At 33.7% G+C, this 22,432-nt stretch overlaps 1 protein-coding gene across 2 annotated transcripts in view; it reads left to right on the top strand.

Moving 5' to 3' along the window:
• The window catches only part of RB1 (RB transcriptional corepressor 1), a 120,489-nt gene that overhangs the window by 33,994 nt on the left and 64,063 nt on the right, over positions 1 to 22,432 (top strand). For both annotated transcript variants that reach the window (XM_070380301.1, XM_070380298.1), the window contains exons 5-12: positions 2,993 to 3,031; positions 4,039 to 4,106; positions 6,363 to 6,473; positions 8,853 to 8,995; positions 11,462 to 11,539; positions 13,995 to 14,104; positions 15,068 to 15,145; positions 17,508 to 17,595. In XM_070380301.1, the coding sequence (XP_070236402.1) occupies positions 2,993 to 3,031; positions 4,039 to 4,106; positions 6,363 to 6,473; positions 8,853 to 8,995; positions 11,462 to 11,539; positions 13,995 to 14,104; positions 15,068 to 15,145; positions 17,508 to 17,595 (715 nt within the window). The remainder of the gene's footprint in view (positions 1 to 2,992; positions 3,032 to 4,038; positions 4,107 to 6,362; positions 6,474 to 8,852; positions 8,996 to 11,461; positions 11,540 to 13,994; positions 14,105 to 15,067; positions 15,146 to 17,507; positions 17,596 to 22,432) is intronic.

The following is a 22,432-nucleotide window of genomic DNA, read 5'->3' on the forward strand; positions in this document are numbered from 1 at the left end:
ATTGAATTCCTCGGACTCATTGTTCTCATCAAGATTTTCTTGAGGATATGTTCCCTTTTTTGTTGTATGCCCTTAGAAAAATTTCCAGAGACTTTAAATGGTTTTTCAGAAACAGTTTTTACCAATTATAACTTTTATTTTAGGGAACAGGTCTGTAAAGATCCTTACTCTACCCACCATTCCAGAAGTCACTGCCCTAAATAAGTAGGTTTCAGTTAAGTAGTACTTTTCAGTTGTGTTATTTCAGCAAGACTTTATTAAATAAGCTTTTATGACCTGGTGTGAGATTGTAACCAGATCAAGTTTCAATTACTGAATGTATACCAAGTTACAAATGCACACATGGAGTCCAGTCATTTTGTAACTAGATATTACAGGGATGTATGAAAGGGCATAAATTGGAAACATCTACTTTAACTTGGTTTTATAATGCTGTACTTAAAAAATGTACCCTTCTTAAAATAGAATGAATAAAGCATTATAAAATTTTTTTCTTTTTTTTTGTGCTTTTTTTTTTTATTTTTAAACTTTACATAATTGTATTAGTTTTGCCAAATATCAAAATGAATCCGCCACAGGTATACATGTGTTCCCCATCCTGAACCCTCCTCCCTCCTCCCTCCCCATACCATCCCTCTGGGTCGTCCCAGTGCACTAGCCCCAAGCATCCAGTATCGTGCATCGAACCTGGACTGGCATCTCGTTTCATACATGATATTTTACATGTTTCAATGCCATTCTCCCAAATCTTCCCACCTTCTCCCTCTCCCATAGAGTCCATAAGACTGTTCTATACATCAGTGTCTCTTTTGCTGTCTCGTACACCGGGTTATTGTTACCATCTTTCTAAATTCCATATATATGCGTTAGTATACTGTATTTATGTTTTTCCTTCTGGCTTACTTCACTCTGTATAATAGGCTCCAGTTTCATCCACCTCATTAGGACTGATTCAAATGTATTCTTTTTAATGGCTGAGTAATACTCCATTGTGTATATGTACCACAGCTTTCTTATCCATTCATCTGCTGATGGACATCTAGGTTGCTTCCATGTCCTGGCTATTATAAACAGTGCTGCGATGAACATTGGGGTACACGTGTCTCTTTCCCTTCTGGTTTCCTCAGTGTGTATGCCCAGCAGTGGGATTGCTGGGTCATAAGGCAGTTCTATTTCCAGTTTTTTAAGGAATCTCCACACTGTTCTCCATAGTGGCTGTACTAGTTTGCATTCCCACCAACAGTGTAAGAGGGTTCCCTTTTCTCCACACCCTCTCCAGCATTTATTATTTGTAGACTTTTGGATCGCAGCCATTCTGACTGGTGTGAAATGGTACCTCATAGTGGTTTTAATTTGCATTTCTCTGATAATGAGTGATGTTGAGCATCTTTTCATGTGTTTGTTAGCCATCTGTATGTCTTCTTTGGAGAAATGTCTATTTAGTTCTTTGGCCCATTTTTTGATTGGGTCATTTATTTTTCTGGAGTTGAGCTGTAGGAGTTGCTTGTATATTTTTGAGATTAGTTGTTTGTCAGTTGCTTCATTTGCTATTATTTTCTCCCATTCTGAAGGCTGTCTTTTCACCTTGCTAATAGTTTCCTTTGATGTGCAGAAGCTTTTAAGGTTAATTAGGTCCCATTTGTTTTATTTTGATTTTATTTCCAATATTCTGGGAGGTGGGTCATAGAGGATCCTGCTGTGATGTATGTCGGAGAGTGTTTTGCCTATGTTCTCCTCTAGGAGTTTTATAGTTTCTGGTCTTACATTTAGATCTTTAATCCATTTTGAGTTTATTTTTGTGTATGGTGTTAGAAAGTGGTCTAGTTTCATTCTTTTACAAGTGGTTGACCAGATTTCCCAGCACCACTTGTTAAAGAGATTGTCTTTAATCCATTGTATATTCTTGCCTCCTTTGTCAAAGATAAGGTGTCCATATGTGCATGGATTTATCTCTGGGCTTTCTATTTTATTCCATTGATCAGTATTTCTGTCTTGTGCCAGTACCATACTGTCTTGATAACTGTGGCTTTGTAGTAGAGCCTGAAGTCAGGTAGGTTGATTCCTCCAGTTCCATTCTTCTTTCTCAAGATCGCTTTGGCTATTCGAGGTTTTTTGTATTTCCATACAAATTGTGAAATTATTTGTTGTTGCTCTGTGAAGAATACTGTTGGTAGCTTGATAGGGATTGCGTTGAATCTATAAATTGCTTTGGGTAGTATACTCATTTTCACTATATTGATTCTTGCAATCCATGAACATGGTATATTTCTCCATCTATTAGTGTCCTCTTTGATTTCTTTCACCAGTGTTTTATAGTTTTCTATATATAGGTCTTTAGTTTCTTTAGGTAGATATATTCCTAAGTATTTTATTCTTTCCGTTGCAATGGTGAATGGAATTGTTTCTTAATTTCTCTTTCTGTTTTCTCATTATTAGTGTATAGGAATGCAAGGGATTTCTGTGTGTTGATTTTATATCCTGCAACTTTACTATAGTCATTGATTAGTTCTAGTAATTTTCTGGTGGAATCTTTAGGGTTTTCTATGTAGAGGATCATGTCATCTGCAAATAGTGAGAGTTTTACTTCTTCTTTTCCAATTTGGATTCCTTTTATTTCTTTTTCTGCTCTGATTGCTGTGGCCAAAACTTCCAAAACTATGTTGAATAGTAATGGTGAAAGTGGGCACCCTTGTCTTGTTCCTGACTTTAGAGGAAATGCTTTCAATTTTTCACCATTGAGGATAATGTTTGCTGTGGGTTTGTCATATATAGCTTTTATTATGTTGAGGTATGTTCCTTCTATTCCTGCTTTCTGGAGAGTTTTTATCATAAATGGAATTGAAAAATAAAAACCATATGATTATCTCAATAGATGCAGAGAAAGCCTTTGACAAAATTCAGCATTATAAAATTGACTTCTAAATTATGAAAAAAATTTAAAAGTAACTTTCAAAAAAGCCATGATGTTAACATAATTATTTCTTCCTTTCAGGACATGTGAGCTTATATATTTGACACAACCCAGCAGTTCGTAAGTACCTCAGAGCATGTTATTTTTCACTTTTTGGGTTTTTTAATATATGAAATAATCCCAAACACATTGATAATTTCAGGGTTGGTTTGATTGCTTATTTCACACTACTTCATAAATTAAGGTCATAGATTTAAGCCCTGTGCAGATTATAAATATCTTTTCACAAAGAAAGTGGTATGAAATACTGGCCTTTTACTATAAGGGAGAACTAATTGGAAACTAAAGGGAGAAGTTGATTCAGAGCAGTTTTTTTTACCAACTCTGAGAAAAATGCTAATTCGTTGACAGAATCTTTATTGAGAGTGTATTACAGACATTTTATTAACTAAGACTTAAAGCATAATTTTTCTGTAAGAATAAATATGAATGTCTATATTTAAATTTCCAAATAGTCTTTTTAAATGTATGATACATGTTCCAGCAGTATACCATTGTAAGAGCTCTACAGTTTGTTTTTTCAGAAAAAACTGAAAAAAACATAATGAGTAATATATGAGATTTTCTGCCCCAGTGAAATAATGATACTGAAACAATTGATACAAAGAAAAATTGTATATTTATTAATTAACTCTATTAATCTAATTCCACTTGTTAACTCCACCAAGTGAACGATTTAAAGTTTATGAGGGCATAGTGTTAAACTGGTAAACTAGAGTCACCCAGACCTCTATATTTTCTGCTTACATAAAATTGATTTTAATTAGAAAACAGCAGAAAAGAATTAATTGGAAACCAAGTATGTCATATTATACCACTTCCTGTGCATATTTTTAGATTACAATAGAAGGTATTCAGTATTTTCTTTAGAAAAGGTATACTACTCTGTGGGAAAATGTAAGTAACTTGGTAAAAACACAAACTAAATTGAGACAAAATTGAATTCATGTGTAAATTGTGCATTTAAAATGGGCTGTATTCTATTATGCAGTCAACTGTAGTCTGTAATTGTAAAACATGGGGAAAAAGGTATACTTAGAAAACTAATTTTTTTTTTTGTTTACTAGGATATCTACTGAAATAAATTCTATGTTGGTGCTAAAGGTTTCTTGGATCACATTTTTATTAGCTAAAGGTAAAGTCATTGTTACATGATAATGTTTCAAATGTAATAATTGATCCTTCTTTTGAGTAAGCTCAAAATTTTAATTCAGTTCAATGTTGCTCCTCCTTACCTCTAATTCTTGTGATTTTTTTAACTTTTAGCAAATTCATAATTCTGGTACTGGAAGCAACCTTGAAAATGTCTCATTTCACTTCTTTTTCTACTATTTTTTCATTCTTTCCTACTTTCCTATTTTTAAGAATAATGTTACTGTTTTTATAAAAATGATGTGTACTCATGATAAAGAATTCAATAATACAGTGAAATGCAAAGAAAAATAGAAAATTTACTGAGAACCCACCTAAAATAATAATCAAAATTATGCATATGCACAAAATACATCTGAAATGACATTCTGATTAAAATAGATGGGTGAATGAGTGCATTCACAAAGAGATATAATTTTCTAAAAATAAGATCATATTGTTGTGCTATTTAAAATGTAAAAATTAATTTTACTCAAATTTTATAGAAGAAAATAAACAGAAATGGAAGGAATTGCTTAAATTTATCTGAATGTTTTATCACTTAAGCAATATTATTTTCTCAAATATTTCTCAAGCATTATGAAAACATTTAAGAGGTTAGAGTCTACTTTATATACCTTTGTGTTATAAGTTAAAGCGATATATATTAGTCTGCTCTGAAGAAAAAGAATCCTCTCCATGTCACCTTCCTGTTTCCTCCTTTCTCCTTTGCTTATTTTTTTTATCATCATTACATTATACAAGAGTATATTTATATTCTGTTCTGTAATTATAGTTATCACACTTGTTTTATCTCATTTATGTGTTTAAATCAATTCTAAGCTTTTTGTCACTCCTATATCATAGCTTCTCCATTTCTGAGTTCTTTATTTTGATCTATCCTCAGCTGTCTAGATTTTACCATGGAGTTTTTCAAACAAGCTTTTTGGTACCATGTTTTCTATGTTTGGCCTGTTTATGAATCATGTCCTGAAGATTCTGCTCTTCATTTCAGGGAAATCTTAGCATGCTACATTTTAAGATATTATTCTGTTACATTTTGAAAACATCCACTGTCTTAGCTTAGATTGATTTTGTCCTCCCTATTTATTGTCTTCTCTAATGTTATTTTAACCTTTGGTCTTTTTCTTATGTACTATTTTTATTTCAAACTTTTCTTCTGTTTTGAGCTAAACTATGTTTGTAATTGTTACTTGGTCTTGAGTTTTTCCTTACCTTGTCTAGCTCCTTGTTTTATGTAATTCGTGTTCTTTTGAGTTCTCAGTGCAAGGACTCAGGACATTTTCTTCTGATAGATTGATTATCTTCAAGATGGGGTTCTCTACCCAGTTTTCCCCCTTCTTATATCGTGATTCTATTTTTTAATTTTCTTTTTTATTTTCTCTATTTTTATTTATTTTTATGTTTGTGTAACTACTGTGCTTCCCACCCTCTTTCCATCCACCTTGTTGCTAGGACTTTGTTTGGGCCTCTCTGACCTGATGTTCTGTTTTCTTTGATGTAGTGTGAATGCATTTCCCTTAACTCACTTTGCACTTCATGTGTGACTTGTTGTGTTCCCCAAAGAGCTATTGTATGAAAGCAGTCTTTTTAAAAAAATTATACTTACTTTTATTCAGAGGATGAGGGAAAAAGTCAGGACCTCATCTGGAATGATATGAGTCATTGTTCTGAGACTTTGGTTAGAATGACCTGTAAAACAGGCACTTGTCCTGTTTGCATAAAAGGAGTGTGTTAGGATTCAGATTGTCCCCTAATTCAGCATGTTATACTGGAGTCTTTATGCTTGTCAGAGTTGCTGTAGCTGTTTACTTCCTCCGTTTTTCCCTCTCTCATCAGTGATACCTATTCCTTCTAAGTAAAAAGAGGGGAAAGATAAGGATGCTCTGAGTCATTATCTCTCAAATTTGGTATTGTTATTAGCACTTAACCAGTACATATTTTTCTTTTCATTTTGTTAGGTATTGGAAGAGAGATTCTCTGATCTGACCTCACTCTACTATCTTTAGCTAGAGGTCCTTGATATTTTTTACTGCCATATTTTCTATGGCATTTCTTAACAACTTCTAAGTGTATTATAAATAAATTTTTGCACCATACCTAGGGATATAGAAAATGATTTTTAATATGCTCCTAGTGATTGTTGAATCATGAGTATATGAATACACTCATGTCCACAATTTTTCCTGACTTAATATCTCAATCTCTACCTTAAAATGTGGACCATTTTTGTTTTCAGGACAAGTATTACAAATGGAAGATGATCTGGTGATCTCATTTCAATTAATGCTGTGTGTCCTTGACTATTTTATCAAACTCTCACCTCCTGCATTGCTCAAAGAACCATACAGTGAGTATTTTAATTTATACCCCTCCTACTTCATCATTTAAAGTTGTTTATTGACTTCTCCTAGATCCAAAACAGTTCTAGAGCCAAAGGAATAATAAAAAAGAAGTCAGACATAGCCTCTGCTCTTAAGTAGCATAAGATATGGAAGAAGAGATTAGACAAGTAAGCAAGTTTTTAGAGTATATGGTTGAAAGTGGTCTGGGCCAAAATACAGAAAATACTATGGGAGTTTAGGAGATGAGAAAGTTTTCCCAGCTGAGAAAGACCAAGGAAGACCATTTCGAAGTGGTGGCATTTGAGTTGAGTGTTGAAGTGGTAGTTAGGGTTTGAGGGGTTGTGGTAAGTTCGGGGAGGGCATGCCCAGTAAAGAAAAAATCAATAGGCAAGGAACAGATATGAACTAAACTGTATGGAAAAGGGTGGCCCATCCTACAGGAACAGATTAACTACATTTTTTTTATTGGATGCTATAATGATTATGTGACTGATTTTTGTTTTTTGGCATGTGAACTGTAATTGGTCCACTTCAGAGGGTAATGAGATGGAAAGTGTAGTTAAATAATAACTATTACTGAAATAATTAGATAGCATTAAGCAAAGATAAGTATACTCCTCTTAGAATGAAATTGCTTCTTTTGGTGGCATATAGAGTAGGATTTAAAAAAACACTTCTTATACTACAGAAAAATGTGAACTTAACTTAGGCTTAACTGATTCCTTGCTCCTAAAATGATAAAAGTATTAATAATACTAGAAATAATAGAGGACAGATCAAAACATGTAAGTCTCAAAGTATTGTCGGAGTAATTGAAAAGCTGAAGCCTAACTAATCTACATGAGCAATAACTTCATGGAAAAATAAAAGTCTGGAGCAGAATTTTGAAAATGTGTTGAACATGATTTGACAGAAAAGGCAGGTCATTTAGCAGAAACCACATGCTACATGAAAAAAATACAAAATAATATATTCAAAAACTTCCTGAATCTTTAAAAATTTCCTTTATATGCCTTTTCCTCACTTTTAAAATATGTTATAACTGTAATAAGTTGATGAAGAATGTAATTTTAGGTTGACAGCTTTTGTGCTTTTGAATAATTCAGTTAATGTTCAGTTAATTCTCCAAGTGCCATGTTAAAGGAGAAACCAGGATAAGGTATCGAATTAACGTCTATGGTAAACTTTTAATTAGCTTTTTATTAAGAATTTCTGTGAACATAATTAAATCATATAATAAGCCCCCATGTATTTATCACCTGCCCTCAGTGTATAACTTGTGATCAACTCATAGTCCTATCTACTGCCCAGTTCTACCGGCAATATTATTTTGAAGCACATTTTTGCATACCATTTCATCCTTATAAATTTCAATATATAGCCCTGAAAGATAAAGTCTTTTTGAAAAGCATAATGACAATACCATTCTCACACCTAAAAACCAGTTTTAATAGTGATTCCTTAATTCCACCAAATATCTAGTAGGTGCCCATGTTTTCAATTGTTTTATAAAAGTAATTAAAAATGTTTGTAGGTTGACTAAATCAGAATCTAAATAACATCTATACTTTGTGATTGATTGATACGACCTTAAGACTTAAAATATTCCTCCTCCATCTATCTTTCTCTTTTTTGTCTTGTAATTTATTTATTAAATAATCAGGTGGTCTTTCCTGTTGACTTTTCCATGGTTTAATTTTTACTGATTGCATCCTATGGTGTAGTCTAACATGTTCCTCTGTCCTCTCAGTTTCTTGCTGGGCCTAGAGGCAGTTAATATTTTTTATACTTAGTCATCTGTAATCTCTTTAATAGCTCAATCCACATTCAGTTTGAATTGAAAATGCTCAAAATAATCCAGGGGATTTTTTTTCTAAAATCACAATTTAGTATCACATTATTGTATTTGTATGCTTATTTTTTTTAAATCATCATCATTTATATGGTATTTGCTAAAATTTTTAAAACTTATTTTTATACTTTACCTCGAAAGTGAATCCATAAATAATGCTTAACATTCTTAAGACTCTTTTAAGATAGGAAACATTTCCCCCCCACCAACTGAGTAGAATACACTTAAAATTAGTTTATAAGTTGGCTATTTCCCTTGCCTTTTTCATATTTATCCGTGGAGTTTTAGGTTTCTTTTTGGACCAGCTGGGGGCAGAAGAGAATAGGGATGGCAAAAACTATTACCAGTATATAATTTACAATAGATATTCAGTAAATAGATGAAGCTGTTAGCTTTTTCATGAAGCCTAATAAGTAAAAGTAGCAGAATGTTACCAAGATTATTTCCAACCTTCCAAGTTATAATTAGAATACTTCATTATTTTATACAGTGGAATGTGCAATTGTTCTTATCTAATTTACCATTTTTACAGAAACAGCTGTAATACCTATTAATGGTTCACCTCGAACACCAAGGCGAGGTCAGAACAGGAGTGCACGGATAGCAAAACAACTAGAAAATGATACAAGAATTATTGAAGTTCTCTGTAAAGAACATGAATGTAATATAGATGAGGTAATTTAACTTCATGATTTCTTTAAAATAGTTACGGTAGATTTAGATGTAAGTTCTTCCTAACAATATATAATTCTTTCATGATGAGCTTGCTTTTTTGTAATTAGTGCCAACTCTTTTGCAGTAGCAAAATATTTAGAAAAAGTTTAATTTTCATATTCAGCTACTTTGATTTTAAAGAGAATAATAGCTCCCTCATTCTGGAATCACTGAAATGTACATGATTAAGGCAGTAGTTTTCAAATATATTTGTTCTTTAATTCTTCTGTGGTTATTGATACTCCTAATGTTTTAGAGTAAGCTACTAAGAAAACCCTATTGTTTTGATTTTAGTGATAAGTGATACCAAGATTAAATTTCTGTTTGTTGTTTAGTCGCTAAGTTGTATCCAACTCTTTGCGACCCTGTGGACTGTAGCCCACTAGGCTCCTCTGTCCATGGGATTCTCCAGGCAACAATACTGGAGTGGGTTGCCATTCCCTTCTCCAGGGGATCTTCCCAACTTAGGGATCAAACCTGCGTCTCCTGCACTGGCAGGCAGATTCTTTATTGCTAGCCACCAGGGAAGCCCAAATTTCTGTTCAGTCTTGTATAATTACTCTAAGTATCACACCAGATGCTAATGACTGGAAGAACACCCAGGAATTACTTATCTTGTTAATAAAATCTGGAATGTTAGAACTGGAAGGAGTCTTAGAATTAATGTACTCGGCCTCCTTTTACTAATGAGCAGACAAGCTTCTAGAGACTGATGGCTGATTACTAACAAAGTCTGTGCTTTGGAACATCTGCTACCAGTGCTGCTTTCACTGTGCCATGCTCTTTCTCTCATAGATTGTTACATTGTCCACAATTCACTGTATGAAATGTTGCATCTTTGAAATTTCTCTGTCAACTCTGGGAAAGAATGGGGGTATGATATCAAAATCTAGTTTAATAAGTATTGGAGTGATTTATCAAGTCTGAATTTTGGCACTATGAGTTTTGTTAATTTCATCAAATATATAGATATAGACATGTAGATGTATCAACTTTACCCATATAATATACTCTTTTACTTTTCTAGAATGACATTTTATCTTCACTAATAAGGTGACAAATGTAGTTGAAATTTTTTAACTCCAGTCTGCTGTTTAGTCCTTCAAGATAAAGAATATAAATAAAGACAGCTTTCTAATTCCTGGTGGTTAAATCTCTGGATTTCAAAATTACTTATATAATTGCTTGCCAAAAATCAGGAATAAATCATGTTTTTCCTTTTTATTTTAAATAATTCTTTCATAATTTATGATGTAACAGTGACTTATAAAGTGTAGGTGATCAATAGCTTTAGTAATTTATATTAATTAATTTGATACTTATTAAAATATGTAATAATTTGATACTAATTATATTAATTAATTTGATACTTTATATATTAAAATATGTAATATTATTTGCATATAGCATTTATGATTATATAACTATTGGTTAGTTATATTTATGGTCATATCATTATTGGTTAGTCATACTAATTGGTTAAATAGAACTACCCATCTTATAATTATTCCAGTTAAGTGGGAATTAATTGGAAAACAATACTATTAATAAGTATTATAGAAGCTTAATTCTTATAGCTTATTTGTGAAGTAGAAGATAGGAACGTATTAATAGGCATATATTAAATTATTTCTACAAATGTAGACTCCAAAGTTGGAAAAGGAAGTTACATGAAGAAAAGTAAGTTGCTTACAATTCTGTGATAGTTTGTCAGTATAGAATAGTCAGAGATACAATTCCAAGTTTTCCAAATATGGTCTTTATTATCCTTGTTAAATGTAGGGGGAGTTTTTGTATGAAACTGTGTAAGTCCCAAACAAAGCATTTTCATTCAGTTTTGAAGAGAATTGTTAGGTATATGTATGTGAAGTTATTTTCTTATAAAAGCAGGTCCTTTTCCTAAATTTGTGCTAAAATAATTGACTCAATATACATTAAGTTTGATATGTGTATGAAATGGCCCAAAAATACTCTTTGGGGAGAAATCAGAGGCAGTGTAGAGAAGTTAAAGAGCCTTGGCTTTGATGCTGGGCAGATTGGGTTTCAATTCCATCTCTGTCGCTTACTAGCTATGTAACTTTGGTCAAGTTGCTTAATTTTTTTGAGCCTCTGATCTTTTCACCACTTGTTAAATATGGGATTTTGAAGTTGGTTTCAATGGATTTTCTTCTTGTAAATCTCATTTCATTAACAACTCCCCCCTGCACCTCCATTTTAGGACCTGAAATCTGCCTCACATAAATTAAAAAGTGAATAATTGTATTAATTATAAATAAACATCACACTGAGTTGAATGTAACTTATTGATCAAAATGTTAGTTCACTCATTCTAGTATTAATAGTGACAGTCAAAAAACCAGTCAAAAGCAGTTAAAAAACCAGTTTTTTAAAATTTCAATGGTCATGTTGTAACTTTATCTTTTTCAGGTGAAAAATGTTTATTTCAAAAATTTTATACCTTTTATGAATTCTCTTGGAATTGTAGCTTCTAATGGACTTCCAGAGGTAATCTGAAAGAAAACGTAATAAAAAGTTAATATGTTTTGGGACTTTGGGGAGGGAAGAAGAGTTGTCTAAATTTCATAAGGTTACTTTACTATATATTAAATATTTTTCACTCAAGGAAAGAATCTAAGTAGAATTATGGTGACTCAATTTTATATAGTAACAAAAAAACCCTTTGTAATATATGCTCAAACGTATATATATAAACAGCATTTTAACATTTGCACTAGACATTGATTTGTACTGAAAGTTTTCAAAAATCAAAATACAGGCTTTTGAACTTCTAAATGCCTTAAATATTTAAACTAAATTTCTGCAATCTAATTTATTCTGATTTGCTTTATTATGCTTCTTTAAACATAGAAGCCTTGATTAATGCCATCAACATATTGGCATTACTGAATTTTGGAACATCCTTTTGAGTATGTTTTTCTTGGCTGTACCATGCGGCTTGTAGGATCTTAGTTCCCCAATCAGGGATCAGATCTGGGCCCCAGTGGTGAAAGCACCAAGTCTTAACTACTGGACTGCCAGGGAATTTCCTCTTTTGGCTACTTAATTGGAAATAGCTTTGGTTGAAATGACTGTGATTATATTGTAGACATGTTTTAACTTAGTGGTTTGCCATCCATCTATTTCTTTTCCCATTTTGCCTCAAATGTCTTGCTCTTCAGTGAGAACAGAACAGCTGAGAACTTTATGTGGTAACTTGTGGAGAAAAGGATGCCTAAATGATGAAGAGCAAGTTCTCAATGGTGAAGCAGTGTTTTAGACACACCTAGCATCAGTCACCAAGACCAAAAGGCATGAAATCAGAGAGCTAGATTGCTGATTCTGTGACCTGAGTTGGTAGCTAGTCCTTGAGTTAATTCAGCAGTTACTCAGTGAGTGCTTAACCTGTGCCAGGCATCGTGCTACATGTCGTCACTGTAGAGGTTTAACTCACAGTCATCGTCCTTATGATGCTAGTGAATGAGAGAGACATACAGAGAACTTTACTAATAGGAGTCTACAAGAGTTTAATAGATGTATACACAGGGTGTGGTGACATCTCAGAGGAGGGCTACCTAATTCAAATTGGGCCAGGTAGATTTCGCACAAAATTCTTTGGAGGTGATGTGATTTCTGAGTGGAGTAAGATTTATGAGAAGTAGCATTTCCAGGAGTTGGGAATTATAGATTCCAGGGCACAATGATATGTGATAGTATCGTCTGTTCAATGAACTCCAACTACTCCTTAAAGTTGGGATACGGAGCTGCTGCTGCTGCTAAGTCGCTTCAGTCATGTCCGACTCTGTGCGACCTCATAGATGGCAGCCCACCAGGCTCCCCTGTCCCTGGGATTCTGGCCTGGGTTACAGAGCAGGGACTGGTAAGACATGGTACTAAAGAAGCAAGAAGGGGCTGGATGGTGTATTACTGAGTCCTGTTACTAACTTATATATCAAAAAATACGGTATTTACAACTCTAAAGAATCTTAGGCATTTGTAATTTTTTTCCCTTTGAAAGGATTACAAGGTTAGAAAATTCAAGGTAAACTGTACATTATGTAGCACTAATGGCTACTAGTCAATAACCTGTTGATATTTAGTACCTCGCTGAGACAGGGCAGGAACAATGATTAAACAAATAGAAATGCCTGCTTTGCCTAAAAAGCTTATGCAGGCAAGCACAAAGTTTACATTTAAATGAATTTCTTCCTACTACTCCTTTTAGAATGCAGTTTTAGCACTCTCAGATTAAAAAGTCACAGGAGAAGGCATGTTAAATAATTGTCTATCAGGCACTGGTTTTTATATTATGATTGGAAAATTATGAACCCAGGGCGGATAAAAGAATTATTGATTCTAGCATTTGGAAAAGTGTCTGAGATTGGAAATAAATTGTGCAAGTATGTTAAATAGAAAAAAAAAGTATGTTAATTAGGCTAATTAATTGAGATTATATGCCCAAAATATGTTACTAAAGAAAGTGTGAGTAAACCAAAGGATTTAGAAAAGATAGGCAAGATTTGTTAGTGTTTGAAAAATTATTTTATATTGATAAGTGGAGTAGAAGATTAAAAGTGAAAGATGTATAGAATGGAGGATCTTGGCAATTAAGTGGTTACCGCACAGAGTCGGACACGACTGAAGCGACTTAGCAGCAACAGCAGCAGCATATCTATTTTTATCTACATTTCCATCTCAGTATTGTTTTGTAGCGTTGGTGATTCTTGTCTAGATAAAGTATGGGATATTTCCATAAAACAAGATTTAAAATTAGAGTTGAAAAAAGTGTGCAATTTTTGCACTAAAGTACTTCACTTTTAGTTATATGCCTTTGTTTCTATTGCATGTGAAGTCTATGTAATGTAGAACTAGGTGATATTATAGGTACAAAAATTGTTTAAATATGTATGCTGGGATATAATGGCATGAAAAGGATAATTATCAATATTTTTTGGTTTTTGAGGTGGAAAATCTCTCTAAACAATATGAAGAAATTTACCTTAAAAACAAAGATCTAGATGCAAGATTATTTCTGGATCATGATAAAACTCTTCAGGCTGATCCTACAGACAGGTATTTCACATGATATATTAGTATTTGTTGATATGCTGGTTCATTTTTTTAAAAACTTAATAATACCAAAGTATATTCTCTTGAATTGTTGTATAGAATCGTAAAATAGGAATGGTTAAGATAACTGCAGACAAACCTGTAAGATATTATGGGTTCCATTCTACATCATTGCAATAAAGCAAATACCGAAATAAAGCAAAGCACACAAATATTTTTAGTTTCCCAGTGCGTGTAAGAGTTACACTTACATTGTACTATGGTCTGTTAAATGTGCGATAGCATTATGTCCCAAAAAATGATTGTACATACCTTAATTTAAGAACACCGTATTGCTAAAAATGGTAACTATCATCTGACAATGCAGGATTACAAGCTTTCAGTGTTTTAAAAAACCAATTCTGTGAATCACAGTAAAGCGAAGTGCGGTAAAATGAGATATACTTGTACAAAAATTTTGAATGATTGTATGATTATGTTGTTAAGCATGAAATCGTTTAATATTAGCTAAAATATATATATGTATATATAATTTGGAAATTAAACACAGGTAAAATACTTCTAATTTTATTTAAGCCAAAGTAAATTTTGGAAGGCATAATGATTGAAAAACTTGAGCTTTGGTGTTTTTTAATACTGAACAACTTGACTAGTAATATCATCAACATCTAACGTTCTGGAGAAAACAAGCATCTAACTTTCACTTTCAGAAAAATTCTTAATGATTGCACGCCTGTTTGTCCATAAACCTAGTGGAAAGAAACCTAACTTTAAAAAGATGATGAAAAAAAGAGATTTTATTTGTGTAAGCAGCTTTTGGATCATCTATTTCCTTTAACTTCTGTTATTTACTTAACCATTTTGTATGATGTCATGAGGCAACAGAAAGTATTATACTGCTTTTTTGACTCATAAAGCCCAAGTTGTAAATTTTCAGTCTGAATTACTTTGTTTATCACTATTTAGTTTTGAAATGCAAAGAACACCACGAAAAAGTAACCCTGATGAAGAGGTGAATATGATTCTTCCACAGACTCCAGTTAGGTATGACTTTTCTTACTTTTGATTTTCATTATAATTATTTAATCAGTGCTTTATAGTGCTTCAGGTTTAATCATTTGTGAGGGAAAGACATTAAAAATGGTTCTAGTCCTTCTGGGATATATACAGAGCAAATGATAACACTTTTCTCTTTTTTATTTACTAAAATGGAACACATTCTCATTCTAGGTTATACTCCTTAAGGGCAGACAGACCTATGTCTAATAATCATATTGTTGGCAATTAGTAGTACATCTGGCACACAAAGAGCACTCAATATATACCTGTTACATGTATATACAAATATATAATGCAGATGTCTTTCTCTCTGGAATTATTATTTTTCACAGCATCACGTTCTTCCCTTCATAGTGTGTATCACAATTTATAATTATGAATTCATCTGTGTATTTACTTGTTTCTGTCAATACCCATAATAACCTTTAAGTTTATACTGCGATGGAGCATGACTTTTTTGTTCACCATTAAATTAAATAATTAGGACCTAAGATAATACTTGATACATAGTTACCAATCATTAATTTTTTCAAATGACTACATACACGTATACAAATGCATTCTTGTTTGAATACAGTAATAGACTTAGACTTGGCACAGAAGGGACTTTATGAAGTGATGTTTAAACTGAATTTTGAAATGTGTAAGTTTGTGTCACAGAAGACCAACAGCATGTGCAGAGGAATGGACATATGAAACAGCCCAATGTGTCAGGGGAGCTGTAAGCAGCTTTGTACTGACGGACTAAATGGGAAAATGAAATGGCAGAAGAGGAGGTTGGGGACTAGTCATGAAGGGCCTTATTATTATTCCATGCTCAGAAGTTTGGACTTCAGCTTGTGCAGGATATAGTCTGTTGCTATACATGGATTAAGCAGGGGTAGGATAAAGTCAGACTTGGTTTTTGAAAATTTACGTGATAGTCACCTGTGAAGAGAGGGACTGAGGAGGGTGTGGTGAGAAATAGACCTATCAATCTGTCACAGTGGTTCTTAACCATGGATGCAAATTAGATACCCTGAGGAGCTTTTTTCCCCCCAAAGTACATATGCCTTGATCCTGCTGCCATAGACATAGTGAGTCGAAATCCCTGTCAAAATCCTGCATTGCAGTAATTCACTTGAGAGATGCTGAAGATCTAAACCAAAAGATAGGTAGTGGGAATGAAAGAGCAAGAAGAGATTTGATAAATAGTTGATGAATTCAAATTTAGAATATTATTCTTAAGGAATTTATGGGACATGAAGAAGATAATGTAATAAGTAGTAGGACATAAGGATCTTACATAATAGATTGGGGAATCATCAGGAAGAGTTAAAACCAGAAAAACAGATGAGGTTTTCTGAAGTGAGGGTTATAATGACACGGATGGATGACTAAGGACTGAACGCTAAGAGTGCTAGAATTTAAGGACTAGATAGAAGTTAGATTAGAAAGAATGAGGTGTGACTGGGGAGGCCAGAGAGTGGAGCCAAGGAAGCCAAGGCAGTTTCAGAAAAGAGCATGTTTAAGAGTGTGAGATGTCTCAAGAAAATCAAGTATCAGACCGAATAAGAAAGATCTTTTGGTTTTAGCAGTCGGTCATTTATGACTTTAGTCACTGTGGCTTAAGGAATTAGTACAACATGTCATAGAAGCGTTATATTTAAAAGTCGTGGAATTGTAGCTATCAGTTTCGAGAGGCTTGGCTGAGAACCAAACATGGATTATTAAATAATATTTAAGGAACCTTTTGGCCATAAACATTCTACAGCATTCTACAGTGCATACAGAGTAGCAATGTACTTCTACTCCAAAATTGGATTATTAATATTTACCATGTACCCCCCAATACACACAAAATTATAAGAGATTGACTTACATTTACGTTTTAGTAATGATGACTTCTAAAATCATGTATGCCTTCATCTTGAAGATCTCTGTAAAAGAGAGTCACTTGGTTCTTTACTTGAGTTATTAAATATCTTAGTCTTTATTTGACTAGTTTTAATATTTAATTGTAATAATGTTTTGCTTAAAATATTACTATTTTGATGCCCTTTTGTCCTTAAAACAATGTCATTACTTTTATCAATTGTTTTATTGATATATAGTTTTATTAGTAAATAAGCATATGTTTTTTAATTATAAACATATTATGAACATATCAGTTCTTAAAGATCTAACTAAAATGTTAATTCCTTATAAACAACAGTACACTAAGGGATTTGTAAAGTCTTATTTCAGAGAACTTAAAGATTAACAAGAGACAGTGAGATTGAAGATAAGCGTAACTTATGACATAGATACACTTCATTTGTTCTCTTTGTTACTTCATTTCTTAACATTTCTTCATATTTTTTTCTAGAACTGTTATGAATACTATCCAACAATTAATGATGATCTTAAATTCAGCAAGTGATCAACCATCGGAAAATCTGATTTCCTATTTTAATGTAAGCCATATGTGAAACACTTTATTATGATATCTTGGCAAACAAATTTGAAATTAGAAGTTAAAATACTGTTTTTTTAAACACCCATTTCCCAATAAGTTGTCTATTATCTTATTTCTTGCTTTCCTTTTTAACTCTCCAAATTAGGTATTAGTAGTAGTATTGTTTTATTTGGACAGTGTTATTTTCAGATTTTCTCATGTGCACTGTTTGTCTTGTTCACCATTCTTTCTTGCAGCTTAGACCTCTCTTCCATTTTTATTTTCTTCTTTCTTCAGATACATCATTTTTTTTTTAATTGGAGGATAATTGCTTTACAATGTTATGTTGATTTCTGCCGATCAACAGTGTGAGTCAGTCATAACTATATGTGTATCACCTCCTTCTTGAGCTTCCATGCCCCCATACATCTTTTAATAATTCCTTTAGTGAGAGTTAGTTTGATATGAGTTTACAAGCTTTGTGTTTTATTTCTTGTCTTAAAATATCTTTATCTTAATTTTTGTGAGGCGGTTTACCTGGATCATCTATTTTAGGTTGACCTTTACTTTCCCTTAGTAGTTTGAAGGTATTTACTACTTCCTGACTCTCATTGTTGCTAGTAAGAAGTTTTCTGTCAATTCAAATGTTGTTTCTTTACAGTTAATCTGTCTTTTCCCTCTGGCTGCTGTTAAGATACTTTCTTTGAATGTGACATTAGATAGGATTTAATATTTGTCATATCTCTGCAGTCTTTTTTATTTAGCCCATTTTCATTTATTTTTACTGTATGGCCCTGTGTGCATTACAGTATATACTCCTGATAGACCCTAAGTTTGATATCTGAAAGGCACCTGCTACCCTCCCTCCCCTTAAAAAAAGGGAGTGAGAAAGAAAGAGAATGAAAGCTAGTGTCTGTATTGCATGCTTGTTCCTTTCCTCCTTTAAAATTAGATGAGGCTTGGGGCTGACTGAAAGGCTCCTCTGTGGAAGCTGGATGAGGCTTGAAGACTTATTAAAGTTTGGCTTATCCAGTAACTGTGTGCTTTGTTTGGTTAACATTCTGTTTAATATCATAAGCTGCCTGTGGTTTTGTCGTTGTCTTCTTGCTTATATTCCCCCCCAGGGATTAACAAAGTATTTTTCTGTCATCATATTCATAACTGTGTTGGCTCAGAACTGATTTTCTTTGTCCAATTTGCATAAAGTTGTTTTTATTTCTGGGTAATTTGTAGCACAAGAATAGTTCCCAAACATAGGTACTCAGTTACTTAGAACTTTTAGAAGGGATAATGATATAAGTAAAAAGAACGATAATCTCTGTTTCCTTAAATATTGTTTTTGGTATTTCCTCCAACATTTAAAGTATGTAGGACCTCTTTTTTATTTTAAACTATTTCTATTGAGCAGAAAATTCTGTCTCAGAGATATTTTCCAGAACTTAGTTTAAAGTTTAACATTAAATGGAGTGCAACAGTTGGAGTGCAAAGTTTTGCGTGTACTACAAATTGCCTGTCTCAGAGGGGGCATATCTTGAAAATCATTAAGTTTTTCTCTGAATTTGTTTCTTGGTTTCTTCATTTTAAAAATCAGTGCCATTTTTCCTTCCTTGTATAAGTAAAATATTAGAAGCTATAGACATTTTTTCTTACCAATTTTATTGAGATATGACTGACATATTGCTCTGTATAAGTTTACGCATACAGCATAGTGATTTGACTTGCATACATCATGAAATGATGACCTCAATAAGTTTAGTTAACATCCATCATCTCATTTGGATACAGAATAAAAGAAACTGAATAAAATTCTTTTCCTTGTAAAGAGAACTCTTTACAAGGATTTACTGTCTTAACAACTTTCATGTATAACATACAGCAGTGTTAATTATATTTACTGTCTTAACAACTTTCATGTATAACATACAGCAGTGTTAATTATATTTATCATATTGTGTGTTACATCCCTTGTGCTTATTTATCTTATAACTGGAAGTTTGTACCTTTCGTCTGCCTTCATCCAGTTCCCCCTCCCACCATCCCCTGCCTCTAGTAGCTACAAATGTGATTTTTTTTCTATGAGTTTGTTTGTCTTTTGAAGTGTAATTGACCTACAAGACTTGGTTAGTTTCTGGCGCATAGTATAGTGATTCAGTATTGCTGTACATCTCAAAATGATCACCACAGTAAATCTAGTTACTTTTTGTCTCCATACAAAGGTATTACATAATTATTGGCTGTATACCGCACACTGTACATTTCATACCCATAACTCATGTATTTTGTAACTCGAAGTTTGTGCCTCTTAATCTTCCTCACGTGTTTCTCTCTTTACCCACGCCCTCCCTTCTGTTTGTTCTCTATGTCTATGATTGTTTTTGTTTTGTTACATTTGTTCATTTGTTTTGTTTTTTAGATTTCATATATAAGTGAAATCATATAATATTTGCTTTCTTTGTCTGATCTACTTCATTTAGCATAATATTCTCTACATCCATACTTGTTGTCACAAATGACAAGATTTCTTTTTTCTCTATGGCCAAATAATATCCCCTCATAGGGAATGGGTCATTCCTCATAGCTCAGTCGGTAAAGAATCTGCCTGCAATATAGGAGACCTGGGTTTGATTCCTGGGTCAGGAAGATCCCCTGCAGAAGGAAATGGCAACCCACTCTAGTATTCTTGCATGGAGAATCCCATGGACAGAAGAACCTGGCAGGCTACAGTCCATGGGGTTGCAAGAGTTGGACACAACTTAGGGACTAAACTACCACCAAATAATATTCCATTGTGTGTGTGTGTGTGTATATATATATATATACACATATATATACACATACATACATACTTATATGTGCTGTCCTATTCTTAGTTGCTCAGTCATGTCTGACTCTTTGTGACTCCATGGATATAGCCCACCAGACTCCTCTGTCCAAGGGGATTCTCCAGCAGGCAGATTCTTTACAATCTGAGCCACCAGGGAAGTCCAAGAATACTGAAATGGGTAGCCTGTCCCTTCTCCAGGGGATCTTCCCCATCCATAAATTGAACCAGGGTCTCCTGTATTACAGGTGGGTTCTTTTACCAGCCGAACTACCAGGGAAGCCCATACACCTGTATCAGTTCAGTTCAGTTCAGTTCAGTTGCTCAATTGTGTCTGACACTTTGCAACCCCATGGACTGCAGCATGCCAGGCTTCATTGTCCATCACCAACTCCCAGAGCTTACTCAAACTCACGTCCATCAAGTCAGTGATGCCATCCAACCATCTCATCCTCTGTCACCCCCTTCTCCTGCCTTCAATCTTTCCCAGCATCAGGGTCTTTCCATTGAGTCAGTTCTTCACATCAGGTGGCCAAAGTATTGGAGTTCAGCTTCAGCATCAGCCCTTCCAATGAATATTCAGGACTGATTTCCTTTAGGATAGACTGCTTAGATCTCCTTGCAATCCACGGGACTCTCAAGAGTCTTCTCCAACAGCACAGTTTAAAAGCGTCAATTCTTTGGTGCTCAGCTTTCTTTATAGTCCAACTCTCACATCCATGCATGACTACTGGAAAAACCATATTTTTGACTAGATGGACCTTTGTTGGCGAAGTAATATCTCTGCTTTTTTTTTTTAATTTTATTTTATTTTTAAACTTTACATAATTGTATTAGTTTTGCCAAATATCAAAATGACTCCGCCACAGGTATACATGTGTTCCCCATCCTGAACCCTCCTCCCTCCTCCCTCCCCATACCATCCCTCTGGGTTGTCCCAAGCTGTCTAGGTTGGTCATAACTTTTCTTCCAAGGAACAAGTGTCTTTTAATTTCATGGCTGTAGTCACCATCTGCAGTGATTTTGGAGCCCCAAAAAATAAAGTCTGCCACCGTTTCTTCTGTTTCCCCATCTATTTCCCATGAAGTGAGGGACCAGATGCCATGATCTTAGTTTTCTGAATGTTGTTTTAAGCCAGTTTTTTCACTCTCCTCTTTCACTTTCATCAAGAGTCTCTTTCTTTGCTTTCTGTCATAAGGGTGGTGTCATCTGCATATCTGAGGTTATTGATATTTCTTCCGGCAATCTTGATTCCAGCTTGTGCTTCTTCCAGCCGAGCGTTTCTCATGATGTACTCTGCATATAAGTTAAATAACCAGGGTGACAATATACAGCCTTGATGTACTACTTTCCCTATTTGGAATACCTGTATACCACATTTTTATCTATTCATCTATTGATGGGCACCTAGGTTGCTTTCATTCTTGGTTATTGTAAATAATGCTTCAGTGAACATAAGGGTGCATAATATTTTTTCAAATTAGTGTTTTCATTTTCTTCATATAAATACCCAGAAGTGAAGTTGCTGGATTTTATGGTATTTCTGTTTTTAATTTTTTGAAGAGTCTCCAAATTGTTTTCTATAGTGGTTGCACCAATTTAGATTCCCACCAGTAGTGTACAAGGGTTACCTTTTCTTTACATCCTCACCAACACTTAATTATTTGTTCTCTTTTCGATAATAACCATTAGACAGGTGTGAGGCGATATCTCATTATGGTTTTGATTTGCATTTCTCTGATGATTAGCCATTTCTCTTTGAGACCCCATGGACTGTAGCCCTCCAGGCTCCTGTGTCCATGATATTCTCCAGGTACAAATACTGGAGTGGGTTACCATGCCCTCCTCCAGGGAATGATTAGAGTTGTTAAGCATATTCTCTTGTGATTGTTGGCCATTTGTATGTCTTCTTTGGAAAGATGTGTATTCAGTTCTCTGCCTCTTTTTTAATCAGCTAGTTTTTTGTTTTGTTTGTTTGATATTGAGTTGTATGAGTTCTTTGTATGTTTGGCTATTAACCCTTTATCAGATATAT

The sequence above is a fragment of the Bos mutus genome, chromosome 12 (genome assembly GCF_027580195.1).
Source record: "Bos mutus isolate GX-2022 chromosome 12, NWIPB_WYAK_1.1, whole genome shotgun sequence".
NCBI lineage: Eukaryota > Metazoa > Chordata > Mammalia > Artiodactyla > Bovidae > Bos > Bos mutus.